At 44.7% G+C, this 27,431-nt stretch overlaps 3 protein-coding genes across 3 annotated transcripts in view; 2 read left to right on the top strand and 1 right to left on the bottom strand.

The window, feature by feature from the left end:
- The window catches only part of prom2 (prominin 2), a gene marked incomplete at both ends in the record, with an annotated part of 16,287 nt that extends 3,353 nt beyond the window's left edge, over positions 1-12,934 (top strand). Inside the window, 20 exons of the mRNA XM_080848373.1 lie at positions 2,133-2,253; positions 2,707-2,770; positions 2,999-3,088; positions 4,213-4,409; positions 6,305-6,379; positions 6,797-6,860; positions 6,963-7,119; positions 7,584-7,736; positions 8,565-8,688; positions 8,892-8,980; positions 9,063-9,147; positions 9,331-9,474; positions 9,674-9,748; positions 10,007-10,099; positions 10,259-10,312; positions 11,261-11,341; positions 11,735-11,803; positions 12,048-12,137; positions 12,397-12,509; positions 12,883-12,934. Coding sequence (XP_080704499.1) covers positions 2,133-2,253; positions 2,707-2,770; positions 2,999-3,088; positions 4,213-4,409; positions 6,305-6,379; positions 6,797-6,860; positions 6,963-7,119; positions 7,584-7,736; positions 8,565-8,688; positions 8,892-8,980; positions 9,063-9,147; positions 9,331-9,474; positions 9,674-9,748; positions 10,007-10,099; positions 10,259-10,312; positions 11,261-11,341; positions 11,735-11,803; positions 12,048-12,137; positions 12,397-12,509; positions 12,883-12,934 — 1,990 coding nt within the window. The remainder of the gene's footprint in view (positions 1-2,132; positions 2,254-2,706; positions 2,771-2,998; positions 3,089-4,212; positions 4,410-6,304; positions 6,380-6,796; positions 6,861-6,962; positions 7,120-7,583; positions 7,737-8,564; positions 8,689-8,891; positions 8,981-9,062; positions 9,148-9,330; positions 9,475-9,673; positions 9,749-10,006; positions 10,100-10,258; positions 10,313-11,260; positions 11,342-11,734; positions 11,804-12,047; positions 12,138-12,396; positions 12,510-12,882) is intronic.
- A 3,876-nt stretch (positions 12,935-16,810) lies between these two features.
- Positions 16,811-19,465, bottom strand: hps6 (HPS6 biogenesis of lysosomal organelles complex 2 subunit 3; the record flags this gene model as incomplete). The annotated part of the gene is made up of 1 exon (XM_080848511.1): positions 16,811-19,465. One exon carries the CDS (start codon positions 19,463-19,465, stop codon positions 16,811-16,813), a length of 2,655 nt encoding a protein of 884 aa, XP_080704637.1.
- A 1,744-nt stretch (positions 19,466-21,209) lies between these two features.
- Positions 21,210-25,862, top strand: nsmce4a (NSE4 homolog A, SMC5-SMC6 complex component; the record flags this gene model as incomplete). The annotated part of the gene is made up of 10 exons (XM_080848298.1): positions 21,210-21,420; positions 21,534-21,614; positions 21,872-22,002; positions 22,567-22,709; positions 23,854-23,953; positions 24,505-24,595; positions 24,706-24,800; positions 24,959-25,007; positions 25,267-25,352; positions 25,652-25,862. 10 exons carry the CDS (start codon positions 21,210-21,212, stop codon positions 25,721-25,723), a joined length of 1,059 nt encoding a protein of 352 aa, XP_080704424.1. The 3' UTR covers positions 25,724-25,862.
- Between the last annotated feature and the right edge of the window lie 1,569 nt (positions 25,863-27,431).

The following is a 27,431-nucleotide window of genomic DNA, read 5'->3' as shown; positions in this document are numbered from 1 at the left end:
ATGCTTAAGGATACACTCATCACCACTCATATTACTGTAAGGACCATGCTTAAGGATACACTCATCACCACACTCATATTACTGTAAGGACCATGCTTAAGGATACACTCATCACCGCTCATATTACTGTAAGGGCCATGCTTACGAATACACACATCACCACACTCATATTACGGTAAGGACCATGTTTAAGGATACACACATCACCACACTCATATTACTGTAAGGACCATGCTTAAGGATACACTCATCACCACACTCATATTACTGTAAGGACCATGCTTATGGATGCACACATCACCACACTCATATTACTGTAAGGACCATGCTTAAGGAAACACTCATCGTCACACTCATATTACTGTAAGGACCATGCTTATGGATACACACATCACCACACTCATATTACTGTAAGGACCATGCTTAAGGATACACTCATCACCACACTCATATTACTGTAAGGACCATGCTTATGGATGCACACATCACCACACTCATATTAATGTAAGGACCATGCTTAAGGATACACACATCACCACACTCATATTACTGTAAGGACCATGCTTAAGGAAACACTCATCGTCACACTCATATTACTGTAAGGACCATGCGTATGGATACACACATCACCACACTCATATTACTGTAAGGACCATGCTTAAGGAAACACTCATCGTCACACTCATATTACTGTAAGGACCATGCGTATGGATACACACATCACCACACTCATATTACTGTAAGGACCATGCTTACGGATACACATACTGGGCCACACTCATATTACTGTAAGGACCATGCTTATGGATACACACATCACCACACTCATATTACTGTAAGGACCATGCTTACGGATACACACATCACCACACTCATATTACTGCAAGGACCATGCTTATGGATACACACTCATCACCACTCTCACCTTACTGTAAAGACCATGCTTAAGGATACACTCATCACCACACTCATATTACTGTAAGGACCATGCTTATGGATACACACTCATCACCACTCTCACCTTACTGTAAAGACCATGCTTACGGATACACATACTGGGCCAAACTTATCATCACACTCACCTTACTGAAAGGACGATGCGTACGGATACACATTTGAGATTTATTTACTTATTTAGTTATTTATCCATCTATCTACTTCTTTATTTAAGTTGTTCTTACAACTCATACAAGTGTTCAGAGGTGTACAAGTTTGCCTCAAGTATAGCTGGTCAAATGTTCACTGTTCAGGTATACAAGAGGAACATAAGTTAATGGAGAGGACTGCTCAGACTCTTTCAGTTTTAGTCTCCTAATTAGGACATCAGGCTCGTCGACACAACATAGTTGAAAGGTGACCTTAGGTTGTATACGTCTGGTGCTCAGATTAGCTTCCTCTGCTCATGTCTGTTGCGGGGATCACCCGTTGATTTATCTGTAAATGTCAAAATAAAATTTCAAATGCCAAAATCATGAAGTCATTCCCCACAGAGACTAGCCACGGGGAAACAGGCGGAGGCTGAGATGAACAGCCAAGTTTGATAGAGCGGAGAGATCATATCAGGACAAACAACAACAACACGAGCATTAAGGAGCACGATCACATTTCTCAACACACCATGAAAGGCAGCCAGAGTAGAGTAGAGCCGCTAAACAGCAGGATGCAAATCTCAGCTCATTCTCAGAAAGCTTTGTTTGTTATCAGTATAGCAAGTAATGATTAATCAGCCTCGACTCACTCACGTCTGCACACTTCGCATCACAAAACGTGCCCTTCATGTGGTCGGATGTAAATGGACTCAGATTTTGCGGATGTGGAGGTGAACAGCGAGGCAAAAGGACAATGGATTCGGAGCACAGTGTGGACATCTGTTACTGGCGTCCATTTTGACTGCAGCCTATAGTAAACAGTGATAAGGGGTTATTGCCCAAGGCGCCATGAGCTTGTCCTTTGCTGCCACATTCTTTAGGTTTCTGCACCTAGAGAACTCTTAAGCTCTTTCTATTGTTATCTCTTCCCTTACCCCCTTGAGTTGTGAAATAGACAATCACTCCACTGCCTTTCTCTGTGTGTGTGTGTGTGTGTGTGTGTGTGTGTTTGGGTGTGTGTGTGTTTGTGTTGGGGGGACACAGGGCAGGCAACATCTGCATGTTTGCCAGTAATGAGTCGACTAAGAAGAGCATGGAGGAGATCCCCCAGAGACTCAAGACCACTCTGGACAACCTCAACACCTACCTGTCTGCAGTACCAGAGGTAAAACCCAACCTCCACACCTACCTGTCTTCAGTACCAGAGGTAAAACCCAACCTCCACACCTACCTGTCTTTAGTACCAGAGGTAAAACCTGAGACACAGGAGGCCTGACCGTGCCCCTCGCATTCCCATGCCTCTCAGTCAGTCGGTGGAAAGACAGAACATCAAAGATGTGATGTAATACGTTACATAAAAACGATGAATGGCAAAAAGTGTGAGTGTGTACAAGGGTAACAGAATAGAGAGAAAGAGACGTCTCTGTTCCCCTTACACACATTGTTGACCAAGGACTCGCTCCAACCAAAAGTCAACAACATTAGATTGTGCTACACAGCTAATGTTTGCCTTCGCCCTGGGAGACAGGCCTAATGCATTTACTGTGGTGAACATTAACTTGTCTCCCCCTCCCCCCGCCCCAACCAAGCTCAATGTGTCTCTACTTACTTTCCTCAGCAAATAACGTCTGTGGTGAATGAGAGCTCCCTGACTGTGGATACCGTTAGCAACAACTTAAACGGTGAGTGTGGCAGCCAGACTCACAGAGGGGGAATAAGCCTCTTATCATTTTTTTCACTTTCTTTCTTTCCGTGTCCATCTCCATCACATGAAAGCACCTGTTTGACAGCCAGTTGTATTGTGCTGGGACCCACTGTGCCTTCTTGCCCCTGTAATCCCCTTTGCTCTGGGACCCACTGTGCCTTCTTGCCCCCTGTAATCCCCCTGCTCTGGCTCCCTGTTCCTCCAGACATCGGCCCCTTACTCGGCGCTGAGATTCAGAAGGGTGTGGGAGGGCCCCTAAAGCCTGCGCTGGATTCTGTCAAGAGCTTGGACCAAGGTACCCTTCTTACTGAGTGACACACAGACACACACACACACACACACACACACACACACACACACACACACACACACACACACACACACACACACACACACACACACACACACCACATATACATGCATAACATATACACATACACACATTTATACACAAACTCTCAGGTATAATAAATATTTGTGTTACTGTAAAATGCTCCAGCTTGTGGTAAGCTGGGGTGTGAGGACTGAGGATTAGGTCTTGAGGACTACACACAGAAGGGCTAGTTCTAGTTCTTGCCCGGGGTCCTGTTCATGCTGTGTTCTTACTCAGCCATGTGTGAACAGGCCCCTGCCTGAGAGAGAAACCACTGGTAGGGCCTCCGTCCTCACAGCTGCCTGCTTGGAGCTGCAAGAACGACAACTCCTCATTAGTGTGTGTTTAGATTGATGTAGTTGTTGGTGGTGGTGATCTGTGTGTGCAAGAGAGAAAGAGAGCGAATCAAAGGTGTGTGTGTGTCTGTATGAGTGAGACAGAGGATATGTGTATGTGTGTGTGTTTTCCTGTATTTGTGTGTATGAGAGAGGGACAGAAAGGGACAGACAAAGGGAGAGAATGTATATGTGTGTGTGTGTATGCGTGTGCTCACACGCACGCTCATTTGTGTTCGCGCATGGAGGTGATGGAGAGATTGTTTGTGTCTGAGTCTGTATGCATGTGTGTGTTTGAGATAGAGGCAGAAAGAATCGGATCGGATGTGTGTGTGAGTTAGTGATAGAGAGCAAGTGTGTCTGTGACGGCTGTGACGACTGTGACTGGGTGAGGAAGTGAGATAGCATATATGAGAGAGTCCTGAGAAGAATAACATAGAGGTAGAGCAGGAGAAAGAAAGAGAATGAGAGAAAGGCAGAAGGGGGTAGGGGGTGGGGGGGCTCATCTTTCACCCCTGAAGCCATTTGCCCCCCACCCTCAGGTCCGTGGAAGGGGGAGGGGGGAGTGGGGAGGGGGCTACCATCTGTTACCGGGGTTCCCACACTGCCCCTTAGCTACATTCTCCTCCACCTTTAAATCTTTCATGAATGAGCTCATCAACCCCACACCGCCTCATGTACCTGTTTCCTCCACCTGCTGTTTGGTTTCAGAGGTGGACCGCACCAGCGGGGAGCTGACCCGTCTGAATGGCAGTCTCGTGCAGCTGCAGTCACAACTCGATGTCCTGCAGGCCAACCTGACCGCCGTGCGGGACCGCATCAACAGCACGCTTCAGAAACCAACCTGTTTGGGTTGCAGCGTACTGCAGTCAGAGATGGATCAGCTGTCTGTGGACACAACCCTTAAGGTGAGCGCAGGCCTCACTGATCTCACATCAGACACACACAAGCACACACGCACACACACACACACACACACACACACACACACACACACACACACACACACACACACACACCTGTGGACACAACCCTTAAGGTGAGCGCAGGCCTCACTGATCTCACATCAGACACACACACACACACACACACACACACACACACACACACACACACACACACACACACACACACACACACACACACACACACACACACACACACACACACACACACACACACACACACACACACACACCTGTGAGACAACCCTTAAGGTGAGCGCAGGCCTCCCGGATCTCACATCAGTGGGAGATGACACAGTGGGGAGTACAGCTGAGTCAGAGGAATCAGTTTAACCCCAGAGTGTTTTTGCTGCCACATAATGAAGTGAACTGCAGTGAATGTGTAGTCTTCTCTCGAAGAAGAGAGGAAGGGGAAGTGAGAGTGACATTTGAACAACCAATTGAGCCAAACAATTGAACCAAATCCAGAACAACTCTATCTCTCAGGTAGACAATTAAAGAGAAGTGATATCCGCCTCCTGTCCTTTTGAAATGGCAGGTTTGAGAGCTCTATTGTCTGTGATGCACGCTACTTCTGTAGGTTCACCCATCTCTATGTGCTGTCACTGGATCTTAGTGGGAATTGTACTGACGACTCTAAACTGGCCTTGAAGAACATACTGAATGCCAGCTTAATACCCACACAATGGCTCTCAGAGAGTATGGAGGCTTAAATTACATGGCAACCATGCTGCTCTGCCACACACTTGAAACACAAACAGTTCATGTCCGTGTTTACAAATTATCACAAAGAATCGTTCTACCCCAATCAAAAGCAGTGCAAACAAGGAGCAGAACATTTGTGTTGTCCTAGTGTAGCTTCAGCCTTTAAGATCATGTTTACTTTATTATCAATGTCATATTCCACTCAAAAGGATCAAAGGTTATACATGCGTGTAGTTTTGTTTGCTGAGAATTACTTTTGTGACCAACAGTTTCCATGTTTGTGTGCTGCATATCGCCCTCTGGTGTTAGGAGGTATAATGACAGTTACATAAGATGGAAAAATGAAAGTGGTGCTCAGGCTATGCTGTATTTCCCTTTAATAGTCAGTGTTAGGGAAGCTACCAGCTTTGCACACTAAAAATAACTTCACACTGGAACAAGCTGAACTTCAGTAAAGCTAAAAAAACAAACTACTTTGTAAATGTACATGCGTTTGACATACATGATTTTATGACAAAATTAAAGTTCATGAGTTCATTAAAACGCAAAAAAAAAAATGCATCTCCTTTGATTTTATTGCACAAAGTTCCCCCTTGTTCATAGGTCATAAAATTAATTAAATAAAATATCCCACTATTCATGGAAAAGTACAAGGAATGTCAGCTTTGGTTTTGTATCCAACATCCATCAGTTAGACACCTGCCCTCCAGACACTAGGGTCCAGGTAGGGGTATTGCTCCAGGCAGGATGACTCAGTTAGCCAGGTAACTTCTAAAATAGCATGTAATAGCTTTTGTGTGTGGTGGAGGCTGCCTGACAAATTCATTGCCTGGGAATGCCTTCTTGGGCTAGTCAAAGGGGCTTCAATCACAGTAGAAAAGCAATTCAAAATCAAACCTTTTCCTTTTTAAGGTCCAAAATTGTGTAGTTTCAGAAGTTAACTATACAAAAATGTGGAAAAAATGTAACTACTTGAACCACTATGCAAATATAAATGAAGTTGAACTTCTAGCAATCTACTGCAAAATGTAGTTCACTACTTCCCCACACTGTCCATCAGTCACGTGTGACGCCTCGACCTTATGTGTCTACGTGAGTGTCCAAATTAAATAATGCCTCTTTACTTCCAACAGACCCCTGGTTTGAGTGAGCTTCAGACAGCGGTTGATGAGGCACAGAAGGCCAACCTGGGCTCCATAGCGACAGAGGTGAGTTGCATTAACATACAGAGAGGAGCTTTGACCTGAGATTCAATCGCCATGGAGAATCAATCGTCCTGTTGGCCTCTGTCACCCAAAAGAGTTGCCTTGAGTACCGCTCCCGTAGTGAGACTAATTTATATGACAGACTAGCGCTGTATTCACTCACAATCTGTATTAGCTCAGGAACCATAAAATCCCCCATCTAAACAACATGAAAACCCTCATTCTGCTGCATGTGCTACTCTGTTTACTACAAATAGCACACAGACACAGACACAGACACAGACACACAGACACAGACACACACAACTACTGCCAAATGTGACTTTGATCGGATACTGAGCATCATTCATCATTCCCTGTCTCAAGCAATCACATCGTCAAGTAATGAGGTCCAATCTCACTTTTCTTTCGTGTCTTAAGGGCGAGGACTTCTTTGACGCTATACCAGAGAAGGTGACAAATGAAACTAGAAGCACGGTGCAAAGTAAGTCTGGATGAACGGTTAATCTTTGTCCTTGTCAAATAACACAGCATTGTGTTAACTGCTGTGTCTGAAACAGGCTTGTGCATTTGTCCTAATTTTCAGGTGTTCGGAATGAGCTGAAAACCATCAAGGACCAGATCTCACAAGTGACCAATGATATTCCACTCGATACACTGGAAAATCTCTCAAAGGAGATCGACACTTTACGTGGCTATGTTGACCAATATAGTCCTGAAGCAGAGAACGTGGAGACATACAGGTTGGTTCCCCAAATCATTCTGTTTAATGTTACATCTTTTGTTTATTATCATAGGTGATAAATAGGACTGATATATGATTTTGATCATATCAACTTCTCTGGTATTTGCTTTACTCACGACTTAAAGATACAGTCTGTGTATGTTTGCATGTGTGTATGTGTGTATGTATGTATGTATGTATGTATGTATGTGTGTATGTGTGTATGTATGTATGTATGTATGTATGTATGTGTGTATGTATGTATGTGTGTACTGTATGTGTGTATGTACTGTATGTGTATGTATGTGTGTATGTGTGTATGTACAGTATGTGTGTAATATGTATGTATGTGTGTACAGTACTGCTGTAACTACACTACTGATGACTGCTGATGTTACAGTTACTATACATTTAGTGTTGTAGCAGTGACTTAGAACACAATTATCTAATGTCCTTTTCCTGCCTGTGTTCCTGGTTGTGCAGGTGGATAGTGGGAGTGGTGATGTGCTGTCTGATCCTGCTGGTGGTCGTGTGTAATCTCCTGGGGCTCTTCATGGGTCCGGCTGGCCTGAACCCCACGGCTGACCCCATGCACCGCTCAAGCACAGCGGACTGCGGAGGAACCTTCTTCATGGCGTACGTGAGAAGCCTTACCTAAGACACCACAGAGAAATGTGTGTGTGTGTATGTGTGTGTGTGTGTGTGTGTGTGTGTGTGTGTGTGTGTGTGTGTGTGTGTGTGTGTGTGAGTGTGTGAGTGTGTGAGTGTGTGTGTGTGTGTGTGTGAGTGTGTGTCTGAGGCGTGAGAAGCTTCCCCTTAGACACCACAGATCACAGCGGAGGCAAGAGCTTGAAGGTTTAGTTTAGCAAACATCAGTCAAGGCTAGGTGCAATCGCCTCTTAATTCGAACCCTTATTTTGGCGTGAAGAGAGAGTAGTGGATTACACAAGAAAGACCAGATCTCACACGTCTACAGTTAAAGCAGTAATAATGTATTTACTGGGGCCTGAATGGGTATGAATGCACAGGCTATTGTTTATTCCCATCTTCCTCCAAATAATAACACAAAAAAGACAGTTATGTGTGCTTGCTATATATGCTTACTGATATGAAGCGCTATGATAAGCTATAGTATTTGTATTGCCCTTATGGTATTGGCAGGCTACAGGTCAAAGGACTGTGTTAATAATCCATGCAGTCATGCTCCCTTCACCAAACAAGGAGGCCATGTTGACCCTGCATATCCAGGAACGCCAGTCATGTGGGTGCCTCCAGATCATTCCGTAAAGTTCATTAGACCTGCGTTAAGTGGCTAAAACGAATGACTCCTGGCATTCCTGCTTTAGAGGAACACACCATCTTCTCAAGCGAATCATCTGCTAAGCACTGACACCAGGTTAAACCATTTTTGCCAGGGCGGCCATCTTGTGTTGACTCTCACAGTTTGTGTTTGCTCTCTTTCAGAGGTGCTGGTTTCAGCTTCCTCTTCTCGTGGATCTTCATGCTGCTGGTTTTGATCCTGTTCCTGGTCGGGGGGAACACTTACACCCTCATCTGTAAGCCATGGAGAAGTCAGGAGCTTTTCCAGGTGGGTTATACCGTGCCATACATGGCCCCTGCACAATTCAAGATCCACTCAATGTTATTACAGAGTACTGGACTCAATTTTGCATTTCATGGAAATGGCCAGTATTTGGCCATTGCTCTGTGCAGGCCTAATATGCTATATGGCTTGTGTGTCAGTATATACATACCTACATACTGAGCTTTGTTCTGTATGTCCAAACACAGATCATCGATACTCCAGGATTGATCCCAGGGTTCAATCTTTCTGAAGCTCTTGGCCTGAAATCTCAGCTGACAGTCACGGACATCTATAGGTGATTATCTTAATCAGAATGCAGACGCAACGCCAGGGCCATTTTGAACAAGCATTTACTCTGAATGTGATGTCATTTACAGCGACTGCAGCAAGAACAAGTCTCTTTGGATCACACTTCACCTGGAGGAGCTCATTAACCTTAATGAGTTGCTAAATGTCTCCCAGGTGAGAGGGCAAAACACAGGGTTGAGCTCTAACCACCTCATTGATTCTTAAGTACACTACCTCAGCATTCTCAGGAGGCATCATACTAATAACCCGTTTCAGTAATGAGTCTTCTTGTTCGGGCATGACTGGTAACAATAAGATGGATTCATGGGGTTTTTCCACCTGTTTTTTTTTTTACAGTACACAGAGCAGATCCAGCAGAGCTTTGAGAACACTGATATCTCCATAGCAACTGTCACTCTTCTGACCCCTGCGATTGTTAACCAGTTGGAGAGTTTCTCTGACCAAGCAGAAAGTGTGAACTTCAACAGTGCCATAGATCAGGTATGTGACTGTGAACAGTGTTGGAATCATTTCTCACTCCGCAACATTGTGATGTGGATGTTATTGTAAGCAAAAGGGATGTAGTGATGCTCTGAAGTTAAGATGAGATGTCATTCTCACTCTACTGTGCGAGTAACGCTTTTGCTTTCATGATTTCTCTGTCTGTCTGTAACTGTCGGTGTCTAATCTTACTTTGCAGATCAATACATTTTCCACTTTTGGGGGAAATCTGACGGCGACAGCAAGCAGGTTGGACCAGCTTGCAGACAATCAAGTAAGTACCGTTAACCCACCTCACTTTCACTTTCAGTGGAAGACAGACAGACAGACATGACAGACATGACAGACAAGACGGACAAGACAGACAAGACGGACAAGATGGACAAGACAGACAAGACGGACAAGACAGACGGACGGACGGACGGACGGACGGAAGGAAGGAATGAATGAATGAATGAATGAATGAATGAATGGATGAATGGATGAATGAATGAATGAATGAATATTCCTCTCATCTGACTCCTCTCCGCAGCCTGATGCAGGTATTAAGTCAGAGCTACGTCAGGAGGCAGAAGACCTGAGAAGCATCAGCAATGATTTCAATGTGACCATCAAACCACAGCTAGTACGTTGCTTTGCATATTATCACAAAAATACTTATTTAAGCTTATAAATAATAATTTATATAACCTTTACAATATAAATAATAATCTGATCTAAAAAAAATGCTTTACCTTTCCACACATGCATTTTTAGAGACTAAAATGTGACATTAATTCTACAGTTGGAAGTGAAATCCTCAATTGAACGTCTGACTGCCACCGCTCCACAGATCAGTGTAAGTAAACGGTGAAGCACAGACTGGAGCTGGAATACATCAGGTAGTCCATGTGAAGGCCACTGCTAATGCTGGGACTATCCACATCAACAGACGACATAAACATGACACAGTCTCTGAGCTAATGCTGGGACTATCCACATCAACAGACGACATAAACATGACACAGTCTCTGAGCTAATGCTGGGACTATCCACATCAACAGACGACATAAACATGACACAGTCTCTGAGCTAATGCTGGGACTATCCACATCAACAGACGACATAAACATGACACAGTCTCTGAGCTAATGCTGGGACTATCCACATCAACAGACGACATAAACATGACACAGTCTCTGAGCTAATGCTGGGACTATCCACATCAACAGACGACATAAACATGACACAGTCTCTGAGCTAATGCTGGGACTATCCACATCAACAGACGACATAAACATGACACAGTCTCTGAGCTAATGCTGGGACTATCCACATCAACAGATGACATAAACATGACACAGTCACTGAGCTAATGTTGGGACTATCCACATCAACAGACGACATAAACATGACACAGTCTCTGAGCTAATGCTGGGACTATCCACATCAACAGACGACATAAACATGACACAGTCTCTGAGCTTGTGCTGGGACTATCCACATCAACAGACGACATAAACATGACACAGTCTCTGAGCTAATGCTGGGACTATCCACATCAACAGGCGACATAAACATGACACCGTTTCTGTGAGCAGTCAGGGCTACTGGGGGAGGGGAGCAGTCTGAGGTCTTCTACAGTATAATCATATATGGCACTTTTGCATTTTATTTTTAGTTAGGTGAAATATACAAAAATATCAAGGCGTGTCAGACTACTTCCTAAAAGAGTCGAACAGGCCTTGGACTCCCAAGAGTTAATGGTGACTGTGGGCAGTTGAACACTTTCCCATTCCTTTTCCAGGTGGCGGTTGGGGATGTGCTGCAGAAGGCTGAAGTGGCTCAGAGCTTCCTGAACACCAACACGTCGCAGATCGTGAAGGATGTGAGTTGGATAGGAACTACTGGAGTTGGATAGGAACTACTGGAGTTGGATAGGAACTAATGGAGTCGGATAGGAACTACTGGAGTTGGATAGGAACTTATGGAGTCGGATAGGAACTACTGTATTTGGATAGGAACTACTGGAGTCGGATAGGAACTACTGAAGTAGGATAGGAACTACTGAAGTTGGATAGGAACTACTGTAGTTGAAAGGACTGATTGATGATTTGCATTGTTTTTTTTAAAAACAATTTTAAACTTAAACCTGACTATTAGCATCTAAAGCTGTCCACAATCTTCCTTTCCTCTGACTGGCTGAAAAGGGCCTGAATTTCTGTCTGATGTGTCTGAGCATGTGAGATATAATTGCCCTTTTTTACTCCTCCTCCCTCAGGAAAGCAGGGACTTTCTGGACTGTCAACTGAAATACTTCACTGCTTTTGCTGAGTGGGCCAAATTAACGGTCAGCTTTACTGTCATTCAAAGTATTTCTGAATTGAATGTATAAATTCTGTGTACAAGAAGAAGACACAGTGTCTTGAATTAGCCATCCCTTTATGATAAAAGCTACATGTTTGTATACAAGCTAAGATGTGTACATTATGACAAGATACAAAAACAACCTGTCATTTTCAGTGTTTCTCCACTTGTTTGAGTAGACCATGGAGGGCTGTATTATTATTATTTCATGATGTATTCCCTCACAGATCACACAGCAGCTGGGTCAGTGCGGTCCAGTGGCACTGGCTGTGGACTCGGCAGAAGCCATCGTCTGCACACACATAGTGGAGGCGCTGGTGAGAACACCTCTTTTCACACACCCTGTTTATTCCCATCATAGCAACTGCTTATACGTTTGGAGATGATCTCACGGCAACAGTAACCACCTATGATGTTTATTTCTACGTGTAAAGTTAGGTTATATTGACCTGAAATCCAGTTAGCCAGTCATTATTTGTTTCCTTGTAACTTGAAACTGATGTTTGAGTTTCTAAATGTATTCTGACCTTGGCATTTGACCATGTTATCTGGTGTCCCCCCCCCCCCCCCGTCTAGAATGCCTTTTGGTTCAGTCTGGGCTGGTGTATGCTCTTCCTCATCCCCAGCATCATCCTCTCCATCAAGCTGGCCAAGTACTACCGCAGGATGAAGGAGACGGATGTCTTTGAGTGAGTGACCCTTGACCCTTCTCTTTGGGTTGGGACAGTTTACAGTGGACATGTTGTTCCAGACCTCTCAATCTGTCTCCTCTCTCTCTCTTTGGGTTGGGACAGTTTACAGTAGACATGTTGTTCCAGACCTCTCAATCTGTCTCCTCTCTCTCTCTTTGGGTTGGGACAGTTTACAGTAGACATGTTGTTCCAGACCTCTCAATCTGTCTCCTCTCTCTCTCTTTGGGTTGGGACAGTTTACAGTGGACATGTTGTTCCAGACCTCTCAATCTGTCTCTTCTCTCTTTTTGGGTTGGGACAGTTTACAGTGGACATGTTGTTCCAGACCTCTCAATCTCTCTCCTCTCTCTCCTCTCTCTCTTGCCCACAGGAATCCCATACCTTTGACCTTCATCCCACGTGCCGTCATGAAGGCGCACTGAGAGGCAGAGCGGGATGCAGGAGTTACACTTGTCTGCAGTCATCCTCAGGGAATCTAACATGGCAGCCCTTCCTGTCAGGACCGAATAACAACACAATGACTTAAACTTTGTCAAAATGCAACAACACAAACACACAAACACAAACACAAACACAGACACAGACACACACACACACACACAAACACACACGTTACAGGATCTCACACCTCATATCCAAAAAATAAATTTCCACAGAGGTCGGCGGGCCTTTGTGATGTCTGCCAGTTATACTAAATATAGGAAGAGCATCAGTGTCGATGCCACGTGTCAGAGGAGTCCTGTTGCCATACATCAAAAGTCTGTCAAACATTTCATTGTTTCTTTTATGCGCTCTCTTTTCGATTTTGCACAGTTACATTGTTTTTGTACAAATATTTTTCTAATTAAGACTGTACAGGTTTGATGATGGAAAATGTGATTGGTTGAATACCCAGGAATAATCAAGACAAGCATTTCAAAGCACTTTACTTGGGCTTAAAGATAACAACATTCGTCTGGATGGAAGTCAGACAAGCATTGTGCAAAGATACTGTATTAAAAGGTACTACTGACTGATAACACACTATTAACGGTGCCTCCATTTCTGTCATCGCTCCAGTCAGACTTGGGTCTGTTTAAATAATGCATAACCCTGATAACTGCTCTTAGGTTGCCCAGTCCAAAAATAGGAACTAAATCAATAGGAACTCAATGTTATCATCTCCAATGTGCATCACGAAGGCCAGCGAGAGTGAAAAAAAAAAAAAAAAACTGAAACAAGAGAAAGCCTGTTTATGTTTCGATGGCTCAGCCGTGTGATGACAAACCTTTCCCAAGATGGAGGTGAAACAGGGTTAGAATTTGCCAGGGTTGCATGTTCCCAGACCTTTGGAAACAAATCTTCTGTGACTATCCACCATTCCTAGCCCCCACACTATCCAAAAGACACCTCCTCTTGGGTGGATGGCAACTCCACCAATGTGATAAGAACTCTCACACCCTGGTGATGAACCTGCCAGTTCGGTGTAAAAGCAGACCACTCTGCTGTGGCTTTCTGCCACCATCATCAATACCCCCTACCCCATCCCCCTACCCCCTCCCCAGTCACCCTCCCCCTGCCTCATTTGTACCTCACCCTGGGTCCCATGACGTTCTGTTCACTGATCGTCTGCCATCGCAATAACCTGTTAATCAGTGGCCAGGCAGGAATACCATGGCTGACATTCCAAGCATAGCTCCAACAGCTGACTTTACTCCCGAAAAACTCCTAATTGCATTTAAATGTAAAGCGAGTGGTACAGTCCATGTTTCTAATCCCATACGCTTTGTGATAAATTCAGCTTATCATGGTCCTCTAGCTATAAATGGGAAGCATAGAAGGGTGCAGATCGAGCCATAAACAATCCCAGCCAATCAGCACAGGACTTCAGAAGATTGGAAGTAGTATAATATGATTGAAGGGGTATAACATGATTGGCTGTTGAGCAATATCAACAACCTTGAATGCCACAACGACCGAATTGCAGACTGCATTTTTAAGAAATATCTGTATTTTCACGATACTACTGTGCCGTGTTCTACTTGTTAAGCAGTTCATGAGGAGTATGTGTTTAAATTCTGTTGCCATACCACACAGTTCAGCAACCGAGTAGACCGAGGCCCTTTCTTGATTGTTACCCACAGAAAGTAATTGACTTCAGACCATAGTTCATTATTGTGATTCATCCGGGCCAAAGCTTGCATTAGGTTTTGAAACAGGTCTTTCTTTTCGCCCCTCCACCAGACTGATGCTACTAGACTCAACACAGCTGTCTACTCTTTGTGTTCAAAATGGCCTGAATGGCTGGACATGAATAAAGAAAAGCTCTCAGTGTTGGTCTTTATAGGTAAAAAGAAATTTTATTAGCCAGGGTGGTGGGTTGGGGTTAACAGAAGCTATTTACCAGAAAACACACTGAACAATCTATTAATGTGTTTATTTTTGTAAGGTATACTCGCTCTCAACCCGCACCAGACTGCCACTGAAAAGCAATACTGTGGAAGGTACATGAAGCATCCCCTGGTTCAGCTGTACCCGACTAAGGCAGCTCAAAACTAGAACAAAAAAGTCAAAAAATGAAATAAATAAAAGAGTTTAAGAGGTCCATTGCAGCACTGTACATGGCATGTCATAGATATGATTAAGGAGAAAAGCAAGACATTAGTATGAAAAAAAGTTTTAAACATCATCAAATTTCAACATGAGGGGAAAAAATGAAATGCTTTCAGTGCTTTACGGATTTTGGATAGTTAAGACAGAGCTCTGTCAAATCGAAACCCAAGTATACATGTCCATACTGTGTAAATATAAAGGAGTGTGACTCAGAGTATTTAAAAGGCCCCAAATTGAGTTACCCACCCTGGGCTCAGCGCAAGACACAGCAGGCCTCTCCAGAGCGCCCCGGCAGACATTCACTGCATAACAGAATTACGCAAAATCCAATTTAAAGAAGGGGCTGAGACTGCTGCTGCTGCTGCTTAGAGCCGCAGGAATGCCAAGGGTGGGACTGAGGGGGCTGCCGTCCGCCCTGCCTGCCTGTCAGTGCACCTCGCGCCTGGGCAGCCTGTGACTACAGCAAAGGCTTGATCTGAACCCATGATGGCTTAGTTTGTCAGATTGGACTTTAATTTTCGGTTAATGGAGATTGTCCCTTTTCAGAGAATATATATGAATTTTATTTTGTTTTTGTGGTTGTTTTTTAAAACTTGCTCAAACAGCAGCAAGCAGTCATGTCTGTTTATGTTGTCAACATGTAGCCCTAAACATTTAGGCCTAGCTCTGTTATCATATAAATAAAAACAAAAAAGCCTTTAGTGAGGTTTTCACTAATGTCAGGAATGAAACCAGTGAGAGGTCACACAGGTTTTCAGTGAGAAACAGACAAACCTACTCTATCCGATGCTACTGCTAGTCAAGGCAACTCAATGCATTTCATATTGGATCTGATGCTACTGTTAGTCAAGGCAACTCAATGCATTTCTTATTGGTATCGTTTCATTTACATGACATGCAGCGTCCTGAACAAAAGCATATTTATCAGTCAAAAGATGTCATCATCATCTTATATATCACAGCATACACAATCTTTGAAAAGACGGGTCCACGGTTGTGCTGAAAGGTTTATGTATGTCTATGTACATCAAACAAGATTTACAGACGTTGAGTTCTGTTATTCTATAGGCCTGGTTATCTACTATTCAGACCGTTGCATGGCTACCATCACCGCCATAAACAATGGTTGCATGGTTACCATCACCGCCGTAAACAATAGGCCATGCATCTGCCTCTCCATCTCCTACTCAGTACAACGCCATGAGCCTTTAGAACAAACCAAGATATGAAGATGAAAATCTATAAGGCATGTTAATGAACTAACAGTCATAGGCATACAATCATGGAATCAAAACAAATAAATAAAAAGAAAGAACAGCAGAAGGATAACCTTTGGTTGGACTTTTAAGCAAGGTCACATTAGGTTACTCCCATGCGACCAAAAGGCTGCATAGTTCCAGAACAAAGTTCCTAGAATTCCTGGATTAGTTCCTTATATAATCTGCATGTTTTCAAAAGAGCAGCCTTCACCTGCTTTGATCATCATATCAATGCTCAAATTCAAATTCAATCACAAAGCAAAAGTCTAAACATCACTTTAGCCTTCTCAGATCAGTCTCCTACCCTTCTCTTCACTGAGAATGTCACCCCATACACAAATGAACTCTGCGTAATTGGTCTCGTGACCAAAGTCAGTGAGAGAGAGAGAGAGAGAGGGGGGATTGGTCAGTTAGCCTGATGAGGGGGAGAAAAAAACAAAAGCACAGTTAGACTGGATTGAGGGGTGCCACCACTCCAGCCCCGGAGGAAGTCCTCGGCTTGGGGTCGTGGCAGTCCAGGGCGGGCTCGGTCGCTGCCCTGGGGAGCCCTTTGGTCTGTCGCGGGGGGGTCGGGGGAGGAAAGGTGGGGGACTGGAGGATGTCAGCGTATCTCTGGCTGGGCTTGGTCTCCCGCAGCAGCACCTTGTTGAGCAGAGGCTTCAGGAGCCCGATGGTGAGCTGGCTGCCCTGGGTGGGGAAGGGGAAGGGCCCGGGGGGCCCCTGGCTGGGGAAGGGGAAGGGCCTGGCGGGCCCCTGGCTGGGGAAGGGGAAGGGCCCGGCGGGCCCCTGGGCTTTGGGGCAGGAGGGGAGGTTCTTCAGCACGATGTTGAGGATGCTGGTGACCGTGACGTCCTCGGGGCAGAGCGCCCACAGCAGGTCCAGGTACTGGTCCAGGCTGCGGTGGTGGGACACCTCGCAGAGCAGCGTGGTGAAGATCTCCTTGTTGAGTAGCGGGCTCTGCCGGCAGAACCGCTCCGCCACGCGGGTCACCCGCTCCCACTGCTCCTGCTCCATGAGGATGCGCAGCGCTTGCATCACGGCGTTGGGCCGCTGGCTGCAGAGCAGCATCTCCACCTCCAGGTCCTGGTGCCGGCCCCCGTCCGGGAGCACCGTCAGGGCCCGCTTGTAGAGGGGCAGGCTCTCCGGCGACTCCTTTACCCCGTAGCTCCAGGTGGATGACGAGGACGAGGAGCCGGCCTGCTGCTGAGCCAGCTCCAGAAACCTGGGCAGCCAGCTGGGCTGGAACCGGAACACCGAGTGGCAGAGCAGTTCGAACACGGGCAAAGCCACGTTAGCGGGGGCTTGCTTCTGCTGGCCGTTGTGGTGGTGGAAGTTGGACACGGACTGAATGGGTGCGAGGACCGTCTTCCAAACCTCGGCGGGGGCTTTGGTGGACATTGAGCCCTCTCCGTTACACCGCAGATGGAGGACAGCCTGCAGTGCGCGCCAGGCTTCACTGGGGAAGGTCTGGAAGACGAAGTTCAGGTAGAGCAGGTGTTCCCGGTCCACCTCGGAGCTGAGAAGCCTGCTGACTTCCTGCTGGACCAGAGCCTCGCCCAGGCCCTCCAGGTCCTTCTCCGAGGCCGTCACCAGAGTCGCTTTAATACTCTCCAGTGCAACCAAACTCTTCAGCTCGCTATCTAGGGAGCACAGCAGTTTCTCACTGCCACCATTGCCCTTTGCTATGTCAGTGGGCTTCAGACCGCTGAGGTAGTCTCTGAGGATGGCTGCCAGGGACAGAGGAGCCTGAAACATCCCCCCTTTCTTGAGCTTCTCCGCGGTCAGCTGTGTGCTTCCAAGGCTCCTCTGTTGGTAGTATTTACAGGCCTCTTCAAAGACGGCCTCTACGAGAACCGCACTTGAGCTGACCATCTCGACGCGGCCGGGGGACTGTTTGTTTTTCAGGTCTGCCTCCCTGCGCATCACCACAAACAGGCCTGTGTCAGAGAGCAAGTGTGGGGTGTCATTCTCAAGGCGGTTCACAAACAAGAGGCTCTCCCTTTTCAGGGGGATCTTTTCCAGCTCCCGGCCACATGTAGTGTCAATCAAGTACAGCGTTCGGCCCACAGTCAGCGCTAAGATGTCTTGATAAACACTCAGGCTGTTGTGCGTTCCACAACTCACAAGGCAGTTGTCGGGCAGTTTGTATACGTGCCGCAGAACTCCATCCTTCTGCACCTCACAAACCCACCCTGTGCTGAGGAGGAACAGGAGACCGCCGCTTCCCATCGACGCAAATCCATATATGGCTGGTGGGCTGATGGCTGAAAGAGCTCCTATGCAGTCTGTGACGAGGCTCTTGAAATCAGACTCCCTGTTAGCAGGAGAGGCCCTCTGATGCAGAACACCCTCAAATGTGGAGCTGACTCTAAACAAGTCATTCTGAGGTGACCACGTCAGGAAAAATTTAGAGACAGTCCCCAGAGATTTATCCTTGGCATCATCCGAAAACAGGTAAACATTCTCGCCTGAGCTGATTACCATGTAACGGGGATTGTTGTGAAGTGCGATTTTGACCCCTCCTAGGTTGATACCCCCTTCGTCCACTTCAAAGGTTCTTTTGCAGATGCAGTACCTGAAGTTATTGCGGTTTGGATTGACGGAAGATGAGCTTTCCGACGGAGGCCTCTCCTCACACCACACAATGAAATTTAGACTGACACAGACTGATACCACTCGGGCTCGGGGGCAATTGCATAGGTCCACAGCTTGTAGCAAATGCCAACCTGATTTCCGTTCCGAAAATTTCCAGAATTCCGCCTTGCCGTTTTCGAATACCACAATGAGTACTGCATCACCACTGTCTTTGTTGTTGTCCAGATAAACGACGTCCACGATTGGTGCCGTTTTGGTTAATACTAAATCAAGATACTTCTGACATTGTATTAAATGTGGTCTCTGAAATTTGTCAAATGTCATTAGACCACACTTCGGTTTACGAAGAATAACATGGATGTGGCGTCCATCAGGACTGATTCTAACGTCCGACCAACCATTTTTTGAAGGATTGTTTAAAAAAGTCTGCTTTAAAAACTCATTTAAATCTTTACCTCTGGTAAAATCTCCAAAATCTGTCACTTGATCAAGAGCAAGTCGCGTCATATTAACTGGGACAGGAGAAGCGTTATAGCTATAAAGCTAGCAGACGCTGCAAATCCGAATTCCTGAGTCCTTTAGCTTGACATGACTTCCATGAGAAGAGATGGGACAGTCCACACACGCAAGAGTGTCCGTACTTTGTCAGTTTTGATATATCCATTCTCGTTCGTATTTCACATGGCAGCGAACAGAAATCGTTTCCAAGTTGTTTAACATTGTCCAAAAAACGAATGCTAGCTAGATGTTTCCCCTGTTACCCTCCTGACATCACGAGTTTGTTAATTTCCGGAAACCCAGGGATTTTTCTCAAATGGGAGGGGTATTGGGTGGGCGTGCACCCACACGGTATGCTGCCTGCGAGGGACCCTTGATCTTTTGAAGCCATGATACGATGTCCACTTCTTAACGTGAGCAAAGTCTTTTTTATTATTTTGAGATAGATTTTGCAGTTAGCAAACTAAACATGCATGTCAGAAGAATGTTCATGAGGTTGTATAACCAGCTGTGAAATGAACTAGGCAACAGACTAGATTCAAATATATAAATATAAACAGTGGTAAGTGTACCATCATGGATCTTGATCTCCACCTATGCCTGGGCATGTTTGTTTAATTTAGATGTATTCAGATTCAGGACATGAATATACTGTAGTTTGTAATGTTACTATTACAATGTTAATGCTTATAATGTTATGTAAAAGTGACGACCATTGCCGATCAGCAAATCACAGCAAAATAGTTTCCTTGTCACTTCACTGTTATTATTATTATTGCTGTAGTGTAGCCAGTAAAATACAAAACTTTACAGATTATCTTTGCTGTAACCTTACATTTTAAACGGTAGGTGGCAGTCAATGCACAAAGATACAACATAGAACCCAGAAAATTAAAGAGCAAGAATATTCAGCTTCCCGCCATGTAAAGGAACCAGGAAGAAGTGAACACCGTAACGTTAGTTGTTAGATTGTGAGTGTCTGTTTTTTAATGTGATATAAAGCTATGCTTTGAAAAGTCTTTTCAGTGACGAACATAACCGGCAAATTGACCAGGTTAGTTTGATTGTGCGGTGATGTCAGCATTGTATTTAGCATGTTATGTGCAGTTTAAGCAATGTTTACCTCGAACAACAATAAGGTAACTTATCAATTGAAACCAGTGGAGCTAGCCTTTCACTTTTTATGGAGCTAGCTGGCTAGCTAAATACCTGCAAGACCCGGGGGATAAAAGGTGACACTATTAGCCAGTTTATCAACAATTTAGCATCTGTCACTTTCATGTTACAGGTATCCACAGTTACCCGTGCTAACGGGACAGTCAGGAAAGCTCTGCGAAAAAGCTAGCTACAGACTACAAACATTTGTGTCACACAGCCAGGCCAGCTTTCGAACCCGTTTGTATTCGTATATAGACAAGCACGTTGGTCTTCTGGATTGGACTCTGCATACACAAAGCTACAGATTATTTGCACCTTGCCTCTACCTAGCTCATGTATCACTTAAAGTAAGAGACGTGTTCAGAATGAACCTACACATGACCCGATGACATAGCTTTCATACCTTTGTATATGGGAGAGTTTAGATATGAGTTTGTCCATTAATCAGTCTTACAGGCTCGAATATAAAGGTAATATATAATATAATAACCCTAAATCTATTTCTCGTACACAGCTGGACTCTTTATAGTCACTGAAGCTGAGAAAGGACAGAGGGAGTGAAAAGACCACAAGCACACACACGCAGAATCAAAGTATGTCAGAGCCCAGGCGAAGGTCTGCAAGAGGGGAGCAGCAAGAGGCCGCCTCCCAGACCAATGGACGCAGCAAGGCAGCGCGAGCAGTGGAGATGGGCGATGAGGACGAGGGTGGGGCTGGTCCGTCCACGTTCCAGGAGGAGGACGATGACCCGGCCCGGCGGAGAGAGCTGCGGAGCCGGTACCGAGACCTAATCAACTCTGTTCAGCGTGAGTAATGTTTAAAACTGTGGACACAACCATTGAAACATTTTTTAAGATGGTTTGTCCTTCAATGTTATTATGTCGCTCACCTGAACTGTGTTTGGTTTTCTACTGCGCAGAGAACCGTGAGGATATGCTGAGCCCTGCCAACAACAAGCTGACTGATGTTCTGGAGGAGGCCAACAGACTCTTTGTCAACGGTTGGGTTCCATCTTTCTGCGTCTTATGCGCTTCCCTTTGGCATGGCACATGTTGTATCCAGATGTCTTGAACACTTGTACACATGCTTCAACACTATTTCTGTGATCGGGTCTCTCACAGGTTAAATGTTAAACCTTTAAGATTTATCACACACTTAAATGATGGGCAGACAAGAGTCATAGCCTGCGTCACATTAATGTCTTCCAGACTCTCTCACTCTAACCATGATGATGAAGATGGTTTGTTCTTCCCTCAGTACGACAAGCAAGAGAGGCGGCACTGGACGCCCATCTGCTGGTGCTGGCCACGGACCTCGGCAAGGAGAAAGCCAGCCAGCTGCACGCCGACGGCTCGGCCTTCGATCTCACAGCTTACGCTGAGCACTTGGTGAGTCGGAACTCAATGAGTTTGGAGAACCAGACTGGAGGTAGCCTCAGGAGCAGTGGTGGATGCCAGACTGGCTCTCATGTGGGGCTTTTCCAGACTGGCTCTCATGTGGGGCTTTTCCAGTCTGGCTTATGTGGGGCCGTTCCAGAGTCATGGCATGCTGCCTACTCACTCTGTTGGTGAATAGTTCTACCTTTAAAAAACTGTTGAAGACCCACCTCTTCAGAGAGCACCTCCTTTTCTAACTTGCACTTCCTCTCCCTTCCTCTTCCTTTTTCTACCTCTCCTTATCCTTCCTCTAATGTGATCCCCTCTTACTTTACTAGTCTTAACTTGCACTTACAGTAGTATCATTCCTGCACTTTTAATTTCTTGTGTAAAATAGAATTTATTGTTACTCTAGGTCTCTATTGCTCGTAGCTTGATTGTTCTCTCCTTTGTACGTGGCTTTGGATAAAAGCGTCTGCTAAATTACTTAATGTAAATGTAAATAGTAGTCATTAAACTGTCCTCTGGAAATACTGGTAGTTGTCTTGAATGAACTGTCTGTTTGTCCCCCAACAGCTCTCCTTTATGGGCATAAACCGTCTAGAGGGGGAGGATGATGAGGATGGCAGGACCACGGGCTATCTGCCTCCGGATGCTTGGCTCAGACTGAACAAGAAGGTGTCATCCAGCTTCAGAGTTGCCCCCCTATTCCACTTCATGTGAGTTCCTGTCATGTCAACACAGATGGCTAAAGACCAATGCTGAAATTGGTGGTTAATCAAACAGCCTGGTTAGCATGTTTAGGTTGTTGTCTAGCTTTGATAACTCCACTGTTGACCAGTTGTAAGTATGGACTGGTGGTTTTAACTGTGTCTGTTGTTTTAACAGTGTCTGTTGTTTTAACCGTGTCTGTTGTTTCAACTGTGTCTGTTGTTTTAACTGGGTCTGTTGTTTTAACTGGGTCTGTTGTTTTAACTGTGCCTGTTGTTTTAACTGTGCCTGTTGTTTTTACTGGGTCTGTTGTTTTAACTGTGCCTGTTGTTTTAACTAGTGTTGCACCGATATACCAGTATCGGATAGGGCCCCGATACAGCACTAAAATGGTGGTATCGGTATCGGCGAGTACCAACAAATAGTGAAGATACTTTTTTTTTTTTTTTTTTTTTTTTTTTTTTTTAATCAATGGTTTGGTCCCCAAACAAAACAAACACACAAAGAAACAATACAGGAAAAAAAAAAAAAAACTGACCAAACTCAGTAAGGTAAACCATCAATTATAGAGGACTAGTCCTCAGTTATGTCTGAAGTGCTGAAACTGTCAAGAAATGTAATTTGACTTTCTTACTGTTACAATAGTATTATACATGGGACCAAACCATTGAAAAAAAAAATAATAATAATAATATTTTTCAAATTTCAAACAGAGTGGTATCGGTATGGTATCGGCCGATACTGCACAGCCAGGTATCGGTATCGGTATCGGAGCCAAAAAATGGCAACGGTGCAACACTAGTTTTAACTGCGTGTTGTTTTAACTGTATTTTTTTTTTACTGTGTCTGTCGTTTTAACTGTGCCTGTTGTTTTAACTGTTCCTGTTGTTTTAACTGTGCCAGTTGTTTTAACTGTGTCTGTTGTTTTTACTGTGTCTGTTGTTTTTACTGTGTGTTGTTTTTACTGTGTGTTGTTTTAACTGTGTGTTGTTTTAACTGTGTGTTGTTTTTACTGTGTGTTGTTTTAACTGGGTCTGTTGTTTTAACTGGGTCTGTTGTTTTTACTGTGTGTTGTTTTAACTGTGTGTTGTTTTAACTGGGTCTGTTGTTTTAACTGGGTCTGTTGTTTTAACTGGGTCTGTTGTTCCTCAGGCTGGGCTCGTTTGAGGCGGAGCCTCCTGAGCCCCGGCAGCGAGTGGAGAGGCAGAGGAGGGTGCCTAACATGGAGGCCAAGAGGGTCATGCCTACTCAGGTACGTGCTGCCGGGAGCCGTCCCCTCAGAACCTTGTCTTTTAGTTTTGCTGTAGTGCCATCAGCCGTGTATTTAAATTTTTCTAAACCTACCTGCTCTTTGCTAAAGCTCTCCCAATCCTACAGACAAGCTTTGTAGTTTAGTCAGTTCATTATTAGACAAGCTTGTTAGTTTCATAATGGTGTTAAGGATTTAACTCTTTTACAAAGTGGGAATACATTACATTTGAATTAGCTTATGAGTTACTGGCTCATGCATAGGCATGAAGGCAAAAAAAATTATGTTTTGAGCACGGAAGGTCATTTGGTTCCCCCTTTGCACAACAATGTGGAATTCTGTGCGGTCGTTCTCACCTGCATGAGAATGAACAGGTCTCCTGGTCAGAGCTGTAAGGCAGCCCCGCGTACATGTCCAAATACTAACGTACCACATTCTCAATCCACGGCCATTATTCTGGAGCACTTTGGAAAGCAGCCTGGCTGGTCTGAACTGTGATCCTGTGTTTCAAAATGCCCAGAAGGTTAGCAGGTTTACCTTTGTTCTCGTAACAGCTGAAGAAAATGGCGGAATCACACCAGGAAGCCACTGAGAAAGAGGTGGAAAGAATTCTGGGATGCCTGCAGAGCTATTTTGCTGATGATCGTAAGTACTAATGGGCTGAAAAATAACGCTGATGATATAAGAAGGAACTTGACTAATTTGCGGTATGCAGATACACTGCCATCATCACGGTACCCTTCATCTGTCCACAGCGGAATCTCCCATATCCTACTACGAGTTTGTCATAGACCCCAAATCTTTTGCACGGACAGTTGAGAACATATTCCACACCTCCTTTTTGGTCAGAGTGAGTTTTCTTGTTTTTCTTTTTCTTCGTTCTAATGGTCCTTGAGCCCACAGACTGTTGTCTTCAGTGTCCGTTTGGCTAAACATGCCTGTGTTCATGTGAGAGATGAACTGAAATGAGAAATATTGTAACAAGCTTCCTCTACTTCTGTTGCGTAGGATGGCTTGGCTCGGGTTTACTTGGACGATGACAAGCTTCCTTGTGTCGGTAAGAACAGCCTGATCTAATGCTGTCTAACTGCTTCAATGCTGCAGTATTATATCTTAGAAAAATGTTTCCCTTGAACCTTGTATTTTCATAGTGTTTGTAACAGTGACTGTGTGTTGGCCTGTTGAAAACTTGTTGAACTGTGTGTGTGTGTGTGTGTGTGTGTGTGTGTGTGTGTGTGTGTGTGTGTGTGTGTGTGTGTGTGTGTGTGTGTGTGTGTGTGTGTGTGTGTGTGTGTGTGTGTGTGGTCGGTCCACAGCCCCTGTGGAGGATGGAGAAGTGGAACCAGGAGGCGCCACCAACAGACAGCAGTGCATCGTCTCCATCTGCCCAGCTGACTGGAAGGTAAAGCACCACCTCTTACCCAGAATGCATTGCACATGTTCTTTATCAAATTGTGGCTCCATATTCACGGTTAAAAGTGTGTGTGTGTGTGTGTGTGTACATTCACATAGAGCAGGAGAGACATTGACTGCCAGACCTTTTTTTTTAATAAAGCCCATTTGACTTGTGATTTGTTTTATCACGCGTCCAAGAACATATGTTTGTATAAAGCACAAACAATGAACCAGCTAAATGGAAAACAAATGTCTCCACTCATAACGACACCTAGGCCTAATTCATTTGCTCAACGTGTCTTTCAGGAGCTCATCAGAGTTTTTGAAATCAAAGAGGCCTTAATTCCCGCCACTGCCCTCCCCCCTCAGGACGACTAAGGGCGCTCCTGGGATCTGGAGCTCGCCTTTTGTTTCATGTTTCTGTTTTTACTGTTATTTGTTGAGTTCATTTACATTATCTGTATACTCTATTTATGTAATTTTAGTGCTTTGTATATAAATGTAAATTGTTTTCTACTTTGGGACTTGTTCAGGTGTGTGAGTAGTTGGTTGCTGTTGTAACTACTGAACATGAAGAAGAAAGATGGGGATGTCATTGTAGTAGAAATGCCCTTCAATAAACATTTATGCAATGATTTGGGAGTGGCTTTTTATATGTGCGTATGTTCGGCCCTACTTCTCTGCTACCCCCAGATGGTGGGTCTTTGTTTTCATTTACCATGCCTGACCACAATAGGGCAGTAATGTGCCTGCTGTATCTTGAAGTGTGTAAGCACTGAATCCATTGCTAGAACGTTGGTCTATTGCATAACTGAAGAAATTCACAGGGTTTTTTTTTTTTTTTTAAATCAATATAATCAAAGTAGTGATGACTGCTAAATCTGCAGGCATTCTCCGGCCACTGTGATGATCTATATGATGGAAGATAATTTGACAGGCTTAAATGTGTTTACATGATATCTGAGCTTTACTGCCCCCTATCCTCATCTGGAAGTAGTGTCACTAAAACTAAAATCTCCTCTGATTTTGGTCATGTATGCTACTAGTCAGCCACCTGCTGGCAATAAGACCATTGTGATATCTATGGTACATTCATTTGTCATGAATAATCTACATTTATATCTATACCAGTTGCCGTGCCCAACTCCGGTACTACACCGAGGTCTAATTAACGTCAAAAGTTATGAAAGCACTCCTAAATTGTGAAATGGGATTTGCTGATTTTTGCAGACACCCTTAGGAATAAGGAAAGTTACCTATCTGATGGCCAGTGAATAGAGTGCATGCAGTGGCGGTTTTAGGCACGGGCGACCCGGGCAGCCGCCCGGGGCGGCACTTTTTCATGACACGTGAGGGGCGGCACGAGCACTTAAAAAAATAGTAATAATAATCTGGGCCGCGAAGCGCTTTTCTATTTCTATATATATCATATCACTGCGTGAGGAATTGGCAAATTGGCGCCCCCTGCAGCTGCAGGCCCACCTGCTCGCTAAGAAGGTGCAGCGCAATCCTGGGTGAAAGGGGGAAAGAGAGAAAGAGGGAGGGGGCGGCGGGCAGTTCAGCTCTGGGTCTCCCAATAAACATTATAATTACCCTATACTTTTTGTTTTTCTGAATTGTGTGAAATGGCTTATAAAAATAGGTAATACAGAACGATTATGTGGTCACCAAGGGCAAGGTTAATTGGTGGAAGGAGACCACTAACTGCATGAATTTATCCAACTGGTGAAGGTAATAGTGAGCAGAGTATAGATAGATAGATAGATAGTCAGATAGATACTTTATTCATCCCGAGGGAAATGTAATACATCTTTAACAGAGTAGTCTATTACATTATCGATAAAGCTATTGAAGGATGCTCGAGTGGACAAGGTAAAAATGTGTTTTATTTTATCAAGTGTAGCTTAACCAATACTCTATTACTGTAAGGCAACCAGCTAATGTTGAGCACCAACTGAGTTGTTTGCTAGCTAGCGTTAGCTAGCTGATTTGACCATAGGGTATGAACATGTTCATTCATCTGACACTAGGCTAAAGTTATAGCGAAATCCCGCTAGCCACAACTACATAATGTAACAGCATACAG

This window comes from Sprattus sprattus, assembly GCF_963457725.1.
Source record: "Sprattus sprattus genome assembly, chromosome: 12".
Taxonomy (NCBI): domain Eukaryota; kingdom Metazoa; phylum Chordata; class Actinopteri; order Clupeiformes; family Clupeidae; genus Sprattus; species Sprattus sprattus.
This window is presented reverse-complemented; position numbering and strand designations above follow the sequence as displayed.